The sequence below is a fragment of the Gopherus flavomarginatus genome, chromosome 22 (genome assembly GCF_025201925.1).
Source record: "Gopherus flavomarginatus isolate rGopFla2 chromosome 22, rGopFla2.mat.asm, whole genome shotgun sequence".
NCBI lineage: Eukaryota > Metazoa > Chordata > Testudines > Testudinidae > Gopherus > Gopherus flavomarginatus.
This window is the reverse complement of record NC_066638.1, coordinates 9,475,876-9,488,473: the sequence shown is the minus strand read 5'-3', so window position 1 is coordinate 9,488,473 and position 12,598 is coordinate 9,475,876. Positions and strand designations below refer to the sequence as shown.

Genomic DNA, 12,598 nt, shown 5'->3' with positions numbered 1-12,598 from the left:
GAGGGGTTTTGTGTCTAACTCTCATTGGGAGTTAAGTGCCTAAATATCTTTGAGGTTCTGGACCTCAGACTTCATCCTGCAAAGACTTCTGCAGATGATTAACGTGAAACAGATGATAGTCCTATTGAGCTAAATGGGACTACTTTGACACAGGGCCTGATTCTAATGATCATGACTAGATGACAACTATTAACATAAGAATGGCCATATTGGGTCAGACCAATGGTCCATCTAGCCAGTATCCTGTCTTTCAGCAGTGGCCAGATGCTTCAGAGGGAATGAACAGAACAGGGCAATTATCAAGGGATCCATTCCCTGTGGTCCAGTCCTAGCTTCTGGCAATCAGAGGTTTAGACACAACTGAAGGAGGGGGTTGTGTCCCCCAACCATCTTGGTTAATAGCCACTGATGGACCTATCCTCCCAGGACCTTATCTAATTCTCTTCTGAATCCGCTTTTGGCCTTTACAACATCCCATGGCAACAAGTTCCACAGGCTGACTGTTCATTGTGTGAAGAAGTAATTCCTTACATTTGTTCTAAACCTGCTGCTTATTAATTTAATTGGGTGATCCTTGGTTCTTGCATTGTGTGAAGTGGTCAATAACACTTCTGTATTCATTGTCTCCCTCCTATTCATGAATTTATAGACCTCTATCATATTCCCCCCTTAGTCATCTCTTTTCTAAATTCAGCAGTCCCACTCTTTCATCTCTCCTCATACAGAAGCTGTTTCATCCCCCTAATCATTTTTTGTTGGCCTTCTCTGTACCTTTTCCAGTTCTATATATTTTAGATGAGATGACCAGAAATGCACTCAGTTTTCAAGGTGTGGGTGTACAATGGATTTACAGAGTGGCACTATGAAATTTTCTGTTTTATTACCTATCCCTTTCCTAATGGTTCCTAACATTGTTAGCTTTTTTGACTGCTGCTGCTCACTGACTGGATGTTTACAGAGAACTAGCCATGACAACTTCAACATATCTTTCTTGAGTGGTAAGAGCTCATTTTGATCCCTCTTATATGTATAGTTGGGATTATTTTTTCCAATGTGCATTACTTTCCGCTTATCAACACTGAATTTCATCTGCCATTTTGTTGCCCAGTCACCCAGTTTAGTGAGATCCTTTTGTAACTCTTCACAGTCAGCTGGGGACTTAAACTATCTTGAGTAATTTTGTATCATCTGCAAAATTTGCCACCTCATTAGTCATCTCCTTTTCCAGGTCATTTTTTAATACATTGAACAGCATTGGTCACTGTACAGATCCCTGGGGGACCTCTCTATTTACCACTTTTGATTGTGAAAACTGACCATTTATTCCGACCCTTTGTTTCCTATTTTTAACCAGTTACTGATGAGAGGACTTTCCCTCTTGTCCCATTTCTGCTTAGTTTGCTTAAGAGACTTTGGTGAGGGATCTCGCCAAAGGCTTTCTGAATGTCTAAGTGCACTGTATCAACTGGACCACCCTTGTCCTCATGCTTTATTGACCCCATTAAACAATTCCAATAGATGAGTGAGGCATGTTTTCCCCTTGCAAAAGCCATGTTGACTCCCCCCGCCCCCAATACATTATCTCTGTTTCTGAGAATTCTGTTCTTTACTATAGTTTCAACTAGTTTGCCTGGTTCTGAACTTAGGCTTACCAACCTGTAATTGCCAGGATCACTTCTGGAGGCTTTTTTTTTTTTCTTAAATCAGTGTTATATTGGGTATCCTCCAGTCTTCTGGTACAGAGGTGATTTAAGCGATAGGTTACATACAGCACAGTTAGCAGTTCTACAATTTCACATCTGAGTTCCTTCAGAATGTTTGGGTGAATCCCATCTGGTCCTGGTGACTTACTGCTGTTTAATTTATCGGTTTGTTCCAAAACCTCCTCTACTGACACTTCAAGCTGGCACAGATTTGTCACCTACAACAAATGGCTCACGTTTGGGAATCTCCTTCCCCTCAGCCTCTGCAGTGAAGACTGATTAAAAGGATTCATTTACCTTCTCCGCAACTGCCTTGTCTTCATTGGTAAATGCATAATGGCCATTACATTTAGCAACAGAATCACTGCAATACCCCTTTCTAGCTTATTGTTAATGCTTTGGGACACTTCTAGCATGACAGATGCTATTGTAAAGCTAAATTCTATTCTAATGCAAAGCTAAAAGGGGGTGTGAAAACTGATTAAGAAAGAAGGGATTGATGAGAAAATAAACAGGATTACTAACAACTAGAGGCTCTCCCCCATCTTTCTCCACTTTGAATTTTGATGAATATAAAATTTCTGCATCTGTTCGTTCTAGAAATGAATATTTAAGTTATATTCCCTGGGAGTTAAATATACAGAACCCTGAGCAAAATACAGATCTGAATTAAATGTATTTTCCACCATAAATCACATTTTAACTATTATATATCTAAGCACAATAGGATTATACTGAAGACATCCGGTGTGGTTCAGTGAAAATTTGTGTGTGAATGCATATTTGCACACACACAGAGAATCCATTTCATGTTAGTCAATTAAATTTGAAACACCTGACTGAAATTCTTAATAGCTAAGGTTTCCCAGCCTCATCATTGGATAATAAATCAAACCACAATTTTCAATGTTCTGAGTTTCATTTTGGGTCAGTTGGTGAAAAATAATAGTGAACTAATTTCCTTGAAGAATTGATCTCAAGCATCTCAGTCTCATTTGCTGATTTTGTCTTTACTGCCGCTGCAAGGGGCTGGATTTAAAACAAAGATAGATGAGAAAATTGCCCCTCTTCCCTTCATTTCCTCTTCACTCTCCAAGAGGAAATTGTTTGTAATCATTAATGGGTATGTTTTCATTTGTTTGGCCTCAATTTAGAATAATTTAAGACTATCTGATACAGGAATTTTCCAGAGCAAATTCATCACTATAATTTGTAGCTTGAGGATCTGCAGTCAGACTTTTTCCTCCTTCATTTTCTGCTGAAAAGAACTGTGCATACCAGCTGCTGCGCAGGTATGTGCAATGTGACCGGCTGCTGCCATGATCCAATTCAATCTTAAGTCTGGGTTCATTCAGCTTTTTTTCTAAGAGACTGTGTTGCCTTAGGCTGTAGGGTATGCCTGCCTTGTAGTGCTCCCTGCTGAGTTAGCATGGCACTGCATGTAGTCCCTGCCTCAGTTTCCATTCTCACAAAGCCAATAACTTCACTTCAGGCACTCTTACTTGACTCATTAATACCCCCCTTAGGGCTCATTGCAAAGCTTCATACAAAAAGGAGACATAACACTATATCCCAAATAAACAAAAGGTGCTTCTGGCTTTCAGGGTTCCTCTGGTGTTGGCCCACTAAGCTCTGTTCCCAATCCCCCAGGATTCTCTTTCAATCTCTATGTCTCTCCTTACAGCAGGAGTCCCTGGCTTCCTTCTGGAGCTTGGGTAGCTTAAGCAATTATTGTTCCTGTCCTTACCAGGATCCCCAGCTCTCCTCCTGGAGCTGGGTTGAAATTTGTCTCCCTCAGCTAGCCTCACTTAATCCTCAGGCTCAGAGAGCTGGCAGCCTTTTCAGGTGGGGTGTCTGCTCTTGGCTAATTCAGGGCCATCCCCAGAACCTTCTTACTCCCTAATCATCTACCCTGCTGGCTGCTGTGAAGGAGGTGGCAGCTTTTATACTGGCCCCTTCTTCCAGCAACTTTCTTACTGGCTGAGTGAGAGGGGTCCCTGCCCCACTCTCTCTGCAAGCCTCCAGTCCTGGGCCCTTAAAAGTACAGTAACAGGATTCTTTCTAAATCTGAGGACCCCTTACCTCATTTCTCATAACGCCTCAGGCTTTGTGTATTAGACCACACACGCTCATAAAAGGGCCATGCCATGTATTAGGGAGGACTGACCAGAAGGCAGTACTGCCCTTAAACGGCAAGATAGCTCCCCTCACATCTTAGCCAGAAAGGATCCATTTTTCCATGACGCTGGTTGGATTGCAATCTGTCCCCTGGCTCAGAAGTGTCATATGGGAGGGTATCACATCTGCACCTGGTCTTGCCATTCCTAAATTCCACTGATGACTGAATGGAGCGCAGGGCTAAGGAGTGTGGATGACTATGAGCCTGATCAATGGTGCAGAGTCAGGCCCTAGAGCACTGCCGTCAGAGAGCCAATTCCAGATGCGTTACTGAAGCTGGGTGGGATCTTACCCCATCACCAGTCCCAACTTTAGCCAATCACAGAGTGAGGTACTATGCAACGTGAGTCAGGGTGGCAGAATCTGGCCCTGTAACTGCAGAGATATAAGACAAAACTATGGTAAACAAATGAAATACAGCAGAACTGTTTAACATTTAGAGTGAGCTGACCCCAGCTGAGATCAGAGCCCCACTGTGCTGTATGTACACATAGTCAGAGACTCCAAAGAGCTTACAGGGTAAACAGGCAGAGTGGCAGCGGAAACCGAGGCCCAGAGCGGTGAAACAACTTGCCCTGGTCATGCAGCAGGTCAATGGTACAGCCAGGAGTAGAACCCAGCTCTTTTCAGCCCCACACTAGTCCCTATCTATCGACTACGCAGAACATAATTAACTGCCCTATGGTGTTATTCACTGTATTGACTATTATAGGTCTTCACTTCAGTGAAACACTTAAGCATGTGCTTAAATCTATTCCTACTCTGCAGCACACCTAAGCCCATACTGAACTGTCAGCAAGTGCCAAGTAGTAGTTTTGTTTGCATTGTGGTAGCACCAAAGACCCCATTGTGCTAGGCACCGCATACACACAGAACACAGAGATGGTCCCCACCCTAGAGAGACAACGAGTGAATACAAACAGACCATGCGGGCACACAGGGAAATAAGGAGACTGCTGGCCAGCATGAGAGGCAGTGGTCTTAGCATACCAACTGCTGCCTGTTGATTTTTTTGCAGGCGTCAAGGCTTCAATGTCATAGAGTTGAAGGCCAGAAGGGCCCAGTAGATCATCTAGTCTGACCGCTTGTACGTCACAGGCCACCAACCCCACCCAGCAGCTGCACACTAAACCCACCAAGCGAAATTAGACTGAAGTATTGCAGCCCTCAGCAGACTAGACGATCATGCAGGCAATGCCTCCCGTGGGATTTAAGTGCTCTGTTGAATTCAGGGTCATAGTTCACAGACTCTGAAATTAGAGATGGGAATGACTAGTAAATCACCTAGTCCATTCATTTTACCAGCCAGTGCAGTACAGCTCAAGGACTGTACACCATCCCCACAGCACAGGGACCTCCCTTGGGAGATTATCCCAGTCACAGCTGAAATGTTCCTTTGCAGATATTCAGCCTGCCTTTTCCTTTGATTAATTTCATTCCATTACTCCTAACCCCTCCGTACCAGCCGCAGAAATCCTCCTCCCTCTTTGGTCTTTATACCTTCAGGTCCTCACCTGCTTATCACATCTCTCCTTAGCAATGCTTTGGCCAAGTGCTCCACACTTACCTCTTTTAATCTTTCTTCATAAATCACTGTCTTCAGACTCTCGCTACGCCTAATCCTGCACAGTCTCTGGATTTCCCCAACTGCTCAGGAAGATTTAGTACCATTTTCTTCTGCTTCAGGGCTAATCACACAGCATGTTTGATCTCTCTGAGGGTGCCAGAAGGCACTAGAATTGAATTCTTTGAAGTTTTGCCATTTCCTAAGCCTGGTTAATTGTTTTGTTTTAGGTTTAAGGAACATTTTTTGTCTGAGACAAGGGGAACATAACCACTGGCTAATAACTTAACTTCTGTAGCCCAGATCAAGGAAACAGGAGGGCGCTCTGCCTTCTGAGAGCTAGGGCAAAGGATGGCAAAATAAAGGGGCCAAACAGCCTGCAGAGTGGCAGGGAATTCCCAGCAATTACAGTGCATGTGGGAGCAACTAACACCACAGAAGGAAGATTTTATACCATCCAGAAAATTCAGGGAAACGAAGAAAACTGGAAGGAAGGTAGAGATCCTTCAAATGCCAAACAGGAGTGGAAGAGGGAGTATGGTTTTGTGATCACTGGGACTTAAGAGATATGGACTCTATTACCATCAGTGCCACTGATTTCCTGTGACATCATGGACATTTTTTCTCTATGCCTTGGTTTCCCCATCTGTAAAATGGGGATAATTATCTGTTCTCTACCTCTAGAGCCCATTCAATTTACACATACATGGCAGGTACTCAGATACTAGAGTACCTAGCTATATGGAAGAAAGAACTGGTGATCAACAAATGTCTGCCCCCATGGGAACAGGCTGGATTCAGAAAGCATTAAAATAATGTCTGTGATGAGAGGTTATTGGATGGTTTTGATAATGTCTTTTAAAACTTCCAGGGCTCATTTTGGCTGGGAAGTGGGATGAGGGGAGCTGTCACTTAACTCAGACAATGTGGTGAGTACTTGTAGAGTACAGAATAACACAGGATGGAAGAGTTCTGAAACAAGTACATATACTCAAGTGTTTGGGTGACAAACAAGAACTAGAAGCGATATTTAATGATCTAGTGGGCATTAACAAGGCCTGATGAGATAGGCCTCAGATCTGGAATGCCACAGATGGTATACATTATACAAGAGGTAGAGAGGCATCATACATCAGAAGCGTTAGAAAGGCCGTTCATCAATGAAGAGCATGGCAGTGAATTCTTTGGAGAAGCAGCCAAGGAATGGAAGACAAAAGGAGAAACAGAGGGCATCTGCTAAAGACCAATTCCCCTTAAAAGGAGAGTGGAAAAAAAATTCCTGGATCTACACTCCTAGTTCTTGAAATTACAGATTACTCCACTCAGGAGGAATTTTAAATATCCAGACATCTGCTGGGTAAGAGAGCCAAAATTGAAGCAAGCTGAGTCTCAAGATAGAGAACATCTAAGATCTTTAAGAAGAAAATTCAATCAGAGGCCACAACCTCCTGGATCTAACGTTTATTTACTGGAAGATACCCACTGAAAATGTGAGACTAGGGAAGGAATTGGTGTCACTGAAGACAAGCTACTGAACTTCACCACGAATTACAAAATGCAGGAGAACAAAGGTATTGGATTCCAGAAAAGCATATTTGGGTGAATTAAGACATTCTCACTGCATTCACTTAACCAAGGTTGTACCATATTTCTTAATCAAATATGTAAAAAATCAGAAACCCCAAATGGGTGAAATTCTGGCTCCACGGAAGTCTCCAGGATTCAGAGATTACAAGACCAAACAGGACCACTGTGATTGTCTGGTCTGACCTCTTGAGCTAGATCATCAGACTTTTAGAAAAACATCCAATCTTGGTTTAAACATTTCCAGCGATAAGGGAATCCACTCCCCTTGTTAGTAAGTTGTTCCAATGGTTAATTACTCTCATTGTTAAAAACGTGTGTCTTATTTTACTCCAGGCCTGCGAGTGAAGTTGGTGAGCAAGACAAAAGCATAACCTCTTCCCCGACGCATTTCCCGGCATGTTTAGAACTGAAAACAATTCAAATGAATCATTATTGCTTTTTTTTGCTTAAAAGGTATGTGAATGAAAGGGTTCCTTTTCTACCTCAACACAAACAGGATACAAATCCTACAAACAAAATACGTTACAAATAAATTCTCTTTTCAAAGTGGAAATAGATTTGCTAGGCACAGCATCTGAAACCCGAAGGGAAAAATTCCCCTTCCTCGGGCAAAACAACCGCTCAAGTCAGCGTTCTGCCTGAATAAAGCCTGCCAAATGAGATCCAAAGGGTACTGAGAAAAGTGAACCAAGAGACATCTAAGGCCCCAGTCCTTCAGAGATCACTGTACTGTGGTAGTGTTGAGAAACCGCACTCATGGACCACAACCCCACTGTGCTAGGTGCTGTACAAACAGAACAAAAAGACGGTCTCCGCCCCAAAGCACTTAGGATCTTAATGCACGTTCTTAACATTGTTCATGGGAGTTGTCCCATTGACTTCCAAGAGACTGTTCACTTGCCTAAAGTTAAGCAGAAGCACAAGTGTTTGCAGGACTGTGGGCTAATCATTAGAAGGTTTTAGAGACAGACATTTGCACTGAATACTTTTATTTGGGACTGGTGTTGAGCAGCAGTCAGAGCACCTCGTTAAGGAAACATCAATACATTTTTCATTTACAAGCAAGTAACAGAAAGATCATTATTTTTTGATGCAGCTGTTGAATTTCAGGAGGGAAAAGTCTTTTCTCCAGAAATCTTTTTGACCTAAGAAGTAGCATTTGTTTTTACTGCAACATCTAAACACTTGTGCAGAAACGAAATGCAGTTTGTGTTTTGGGAAAGGAAAATAACAAGAACAAAATCAAACTAGACAATCTGAATGAAATCCCAGGAATCTATGTTAACGGGAGTTGGAAGGATGCTTTTTAAGACCTTGCTGGGCAGAGTTTTGGTTACTCATGACATTTCTTAATCCACTGCAAAAATTCTCTTGGGTTAAGCTTACTTCCCAGCATCAAAATCCCTCAGATAAAATAACTCACTCCCAAGACTCTTATTTACAATAATCATCCCTCTGGGCCAAGCTTACCATATAGTTTATCCCTGAGATAAAGGTTAAGTCCTCACATGACAATCTTCTCTCCCTTTGGGACTTCGACAGGCATAGATTTAAAAACACATTTTTCTTTTTCAACTTGCTTTTCCTTTCCCGAGTTGCTGAAGAAACTAATCAGCATTTCACAATACGAGAGAGGAACGTGTCTAATGCAGCTTCGGAATGATCCAGAGCTGCAGGGGAAAGGATGCCGATGAAACAAATAAATCTGAAGAGGGACAACTGAAGGGAGGATGCACAGCTAGGACCAGCTACTAGAGAGGACCAAACAATCAAGGATGTGAGTGAGCACAAGGTCCAATTCTGCAATCATGCTGAGTTCTCGATCAATGGAATTTGAGGGCACTCAGCCTCTTCCAGGATCAGGCCCATAACAGAGCCCAGAATTGTTCTGAAGCAGAGGATCTGTGATACTCAGAGCCGGATTCTGATACTCTTACTCATGTTGAAGGACTTTGCATGGGCTGTCCTACTGAAAGTCAATGGGACCACCTACAAAGTAAGGTACTTCTCAGTGCCAGAAACAGTATGAGAATCTGGCTCCATTTTCTCCCCTCCTTTTTCTCTCCTGTAACTTCATCCCAGAGATAATTACAATATAATGAGGAAGAAAGTTGGATGGGGATTTTTTTTTTGGCTAGGAAATAAGATATTTAATTGAGTTCTTGCTACCCCACAGTTGAACAATGAATAAGCAATCTAGAAGGGTCGAAGAAGGTTGGAATTACTGACTATACAGTTGCTAGATTATTTCTTGAAATAAACAACATTTATTGTAAATTATTCTCAAAATCAACCGTTATTGTCAGCTGTTCATTCCAAGGATAATACAGCAAGTCTTTGACAGTTCTGGACGGAAAGCGGCTAATGTCGGATGAACCCAGTTATGCAACTTATTTTACAAGACCTTTTATTCTATTTCACAGATTTGAATATTACAGCAGTGCAATTTATTACAAGTGACTCATAACATTTAGTTCCAAATAAAAGTAGAAAAACACAAACATTATAAAGGAAAGTTACATGTGATGCAATATACTGGAAATATGTTTTTAAGAGCACAGGAAACAATATATAAAAATACATTTGGGTCAAGAATTTTGCAGACATTTTTTGTTTTAGTTACAATGTTGACACCACGTAGAAAGCACAGTATATTGAAAACTGTAATTAAAAATATGATAAAATCCAACTGTATATAAAAGGCAAAAATCAAAACGAAAAATGAAAGGAAGAACAAGGGGGAAAAGTCGATTGTATGGCAAACTTCCAATCCTTTGGCCACTAGAAAACAAAGTCAGTGGATTTCATATAAATTCTCTGTATAAAGGAATGTCCATGATCTGTTTACAATATGGCCCAGAATCAACATCTTGTGACCAGGCTAATAGATCTCCTCATAGAGGAAAACAAGGTGCTCATGTCACAGTTTATTCTCCCCGGTATAATACTGTCCGGAGTTGGACCAGTGCTCCCAAAATACCATTTTAGGAACATCGCTAATTCCTTTAATGGAAAGGAAAGGCAGGAACCCACTATAGAGTGCCACCGAAGTAGGGAGTTTGAGTAACAGTATCATTATTGCATGCTTGCTTTAGCTTTAATGTTTGTGTGGTTCACCGGCAGTGGGTGGGCTTCCGTATTGAATACCCAGTCTTCCAGAGACAGCACGTCATCATCACAGAACAGAAGATACAGGTACCTGCAGCCACATGGCAGGAGGAGAGAAAAGAAAAACCGTTAAGCTGGGTTACAGAAAGACTCTAATGGGATTCCAAGTGTACCTACAAGGCCAGATCCTCAGGGCGGTAAATGGCATAGCTCAAAATCCGTACAGTTAAGTTGATTTAAACGGGATTTAGCTGAGAAACTGGCCCAAACGCCTGTTAAATACAGCGCATGTGCTGACAATGACAGAACACTTGACAAACTGGTGAAATTGATCCCAAAGCAGGTTCACCTTGCTTTACGTAATTGTTCTGCAGAAGAGACACAAAAAGCCTGCAGTATCCCATCATCTTCCCCAGTTTGCTCTGCAGGGAACCCAGCGCTTTCTAAGATGAAGCTATTGCGTATTTTGCATGAAGACAACCCACAACATAAAGACTTTTGTGCCTCGAGAGGAGATTTATTCTGAAAGCTCTCTCATGATGCTAGACTTACTTTAATGTCTCTGCCAGAAAAAAACTCTGTTGCATGTTGTCATGGCTTGGGGTGGTGGTATAAACATCTCGGATCCCAGAGAAGCCTGCTTCTACTCTACAATATTTTTCCAGTGCCTGAGAAAAGAAAAGAAATCTGAGCGACACCAGCTACATGGAGTAATTTGTTAATCAGCATCAGCAGTGTTACAAGTCAGGTTTACAAATCAGATTCAGGTTTTATAGCAGCTTCACTCTAACTGAAGAGTTTGCTCATTACCCAAGAGTCCAGGAAAGATGCTAATTCTAATGAAACAGCTGGAAACCGGTAAACATGTACAGCTTATTGACTGCTTGGTGTTGATGCTCCCCCCATATCAATAGGTGTCAAAGAGTAACTCTTTGCTTTTACACAGCACCTTTCCAAGACACTTTATGAATGCCTGAATTCTGCCATTGAAATGCAACCACCTCTGGGGCACAGAGGAGCAGCCCTGTGCACATCACACCAGAAAACAGTGCTGGTGTGAGAAGACATTTTAGCCGAGAAGTCTCTCTGGGATCTTTTACACCCTCACAGCACAGAGAAGATCTTGCCTTTTACAGTCTCATTCTGAAGATCCAAACACAGTATTTGATGCTCATATCTCTACCTTAATACAAACAGGGCTGAGTCGACCCTGCAAGAATATGAAACCTCATTTACTTTTGTCTCTTTACTGATCATTGGAAATGTTTGGGCTTCATTTAAAAAATGATAATAAACCGTACAGGGTTTGGAGGAAAAAAGAGCCGCAGACCTCAGACAATGTACTGGCTATGAATGTAGTAATGTCAGATGTAGTGGATTGAGCCACACATTTGGAATTATCTAGACTCTGTGAAACCATAGTTTCTCTTTATATTACTGTGCGGTAGCTAAGACATGACATTGGCTAATACGATTAAAACTCTGCTTATCCTTTTCCTAGCCTAGGAAAAGATGCCTGTAAGAATCCACGGTTCTGTAATGGTTAATGCTGCGTAATTCATGATCATACCTTTACAACTTCCCAACCCCACTGTCTGTATTTCGGATCATGGGTCAGCCTCCACATGTACATGTAGCTTTCTACCACTTCAGGGCGCAGTATGTAATAGCGCTCGCTGAGTCTGGTGGCCATGGCTTCTGTTCCAGAATCAAAGCGAAAAGCTTCGGGGCCAAGCTTGGTATCTGAGCAAGAAAGACAAACCCACACACATAATAATCACCTTTCAAAATTCATAACCGACGCTAACAGGTTTTATAGGTGTTTTTATGCTGCATTAATATAGCCGAGGCTTGCTATGGGGTGCAACAAGCAATCCGTCATGTCAACGCATCAGTATCAGTTCAGATACGGTGTCAAACAAGTGCAACTCTGCTGACTCAAAGAATGCGCTTACTTATCCCAGCTCTGAATATGGCTCAGTAAAATAAGTGGAGAAATACGAAAAGTAAATTGAATGGGGTTCTGAAAATAGCAGCTTGGCCCATGGCAACAAGATCAAAGGGTCACATTCCATCCTGGTGTAAGTGTGTGCAAGAAGTCACTGGATTTTTGCCTGGGCTGAACTGGGTCCTAAGACTCCTGATGGACGCTCTCAGAGACATCTCTCTCACACCGGATTACGGTCAGGAACCCCCACTGCTTCCACTGCAGTCAACAGGAGTTGAGAGGTGCTGAGCAGCATTCTCAGGATCAGGCCCTAGTAAGAAACATCAGCTAAAAAGCTCCTACAGCAGAGCCCTGGAAAAGGAAACTATTCAGAGACAATGTAGCTATACTGTTGATACCCCAGTGCTTCTCATGTTTGTATGTTGTCTCAGGTACGGGTTTGACTTCATGGTCATTGGGCCCTCCAGATGGACCAATCATTAAAGGACAAATGCAAAATACTCCACTTGG

At 42.2% G+C, this 12,598-nt stretch overlaps 1 protein-coding gene across 1 annotated transcript in view; it reads right to left on the bottom strand.

Moving 5' to 3' along the window:
• Positions 1-9,422: 9,422 nt before the first annotated feature.
• Positions 9,423-12,598, bottom strand: part of MAN1C1 (mannosidase alpha class 1C member 1) — an 86,040-nt gene continuing 82,864 nt past the window's right edge. The window contains exons 10-12 of the mRNA XM_050932229.1: positions 11,711-11,883; positions 10,693-10,808; positions 9,423-10,231 (exon numbers count right to left, since the gene is read on the bottom strand). Of these exons, the coding sequence (XP_050788186.1) occupies positions 10,108-10,231; positions 10,693-10,808; positions 11,711-11,883 (413 nt within the window). The 3' untranslated portion in view covers positions 9,423-10,107. The remainder of the gene's footprint in view (positions 10,232-10,692; positions 10,809-11,710; positions 11,884-12,598) is intronic.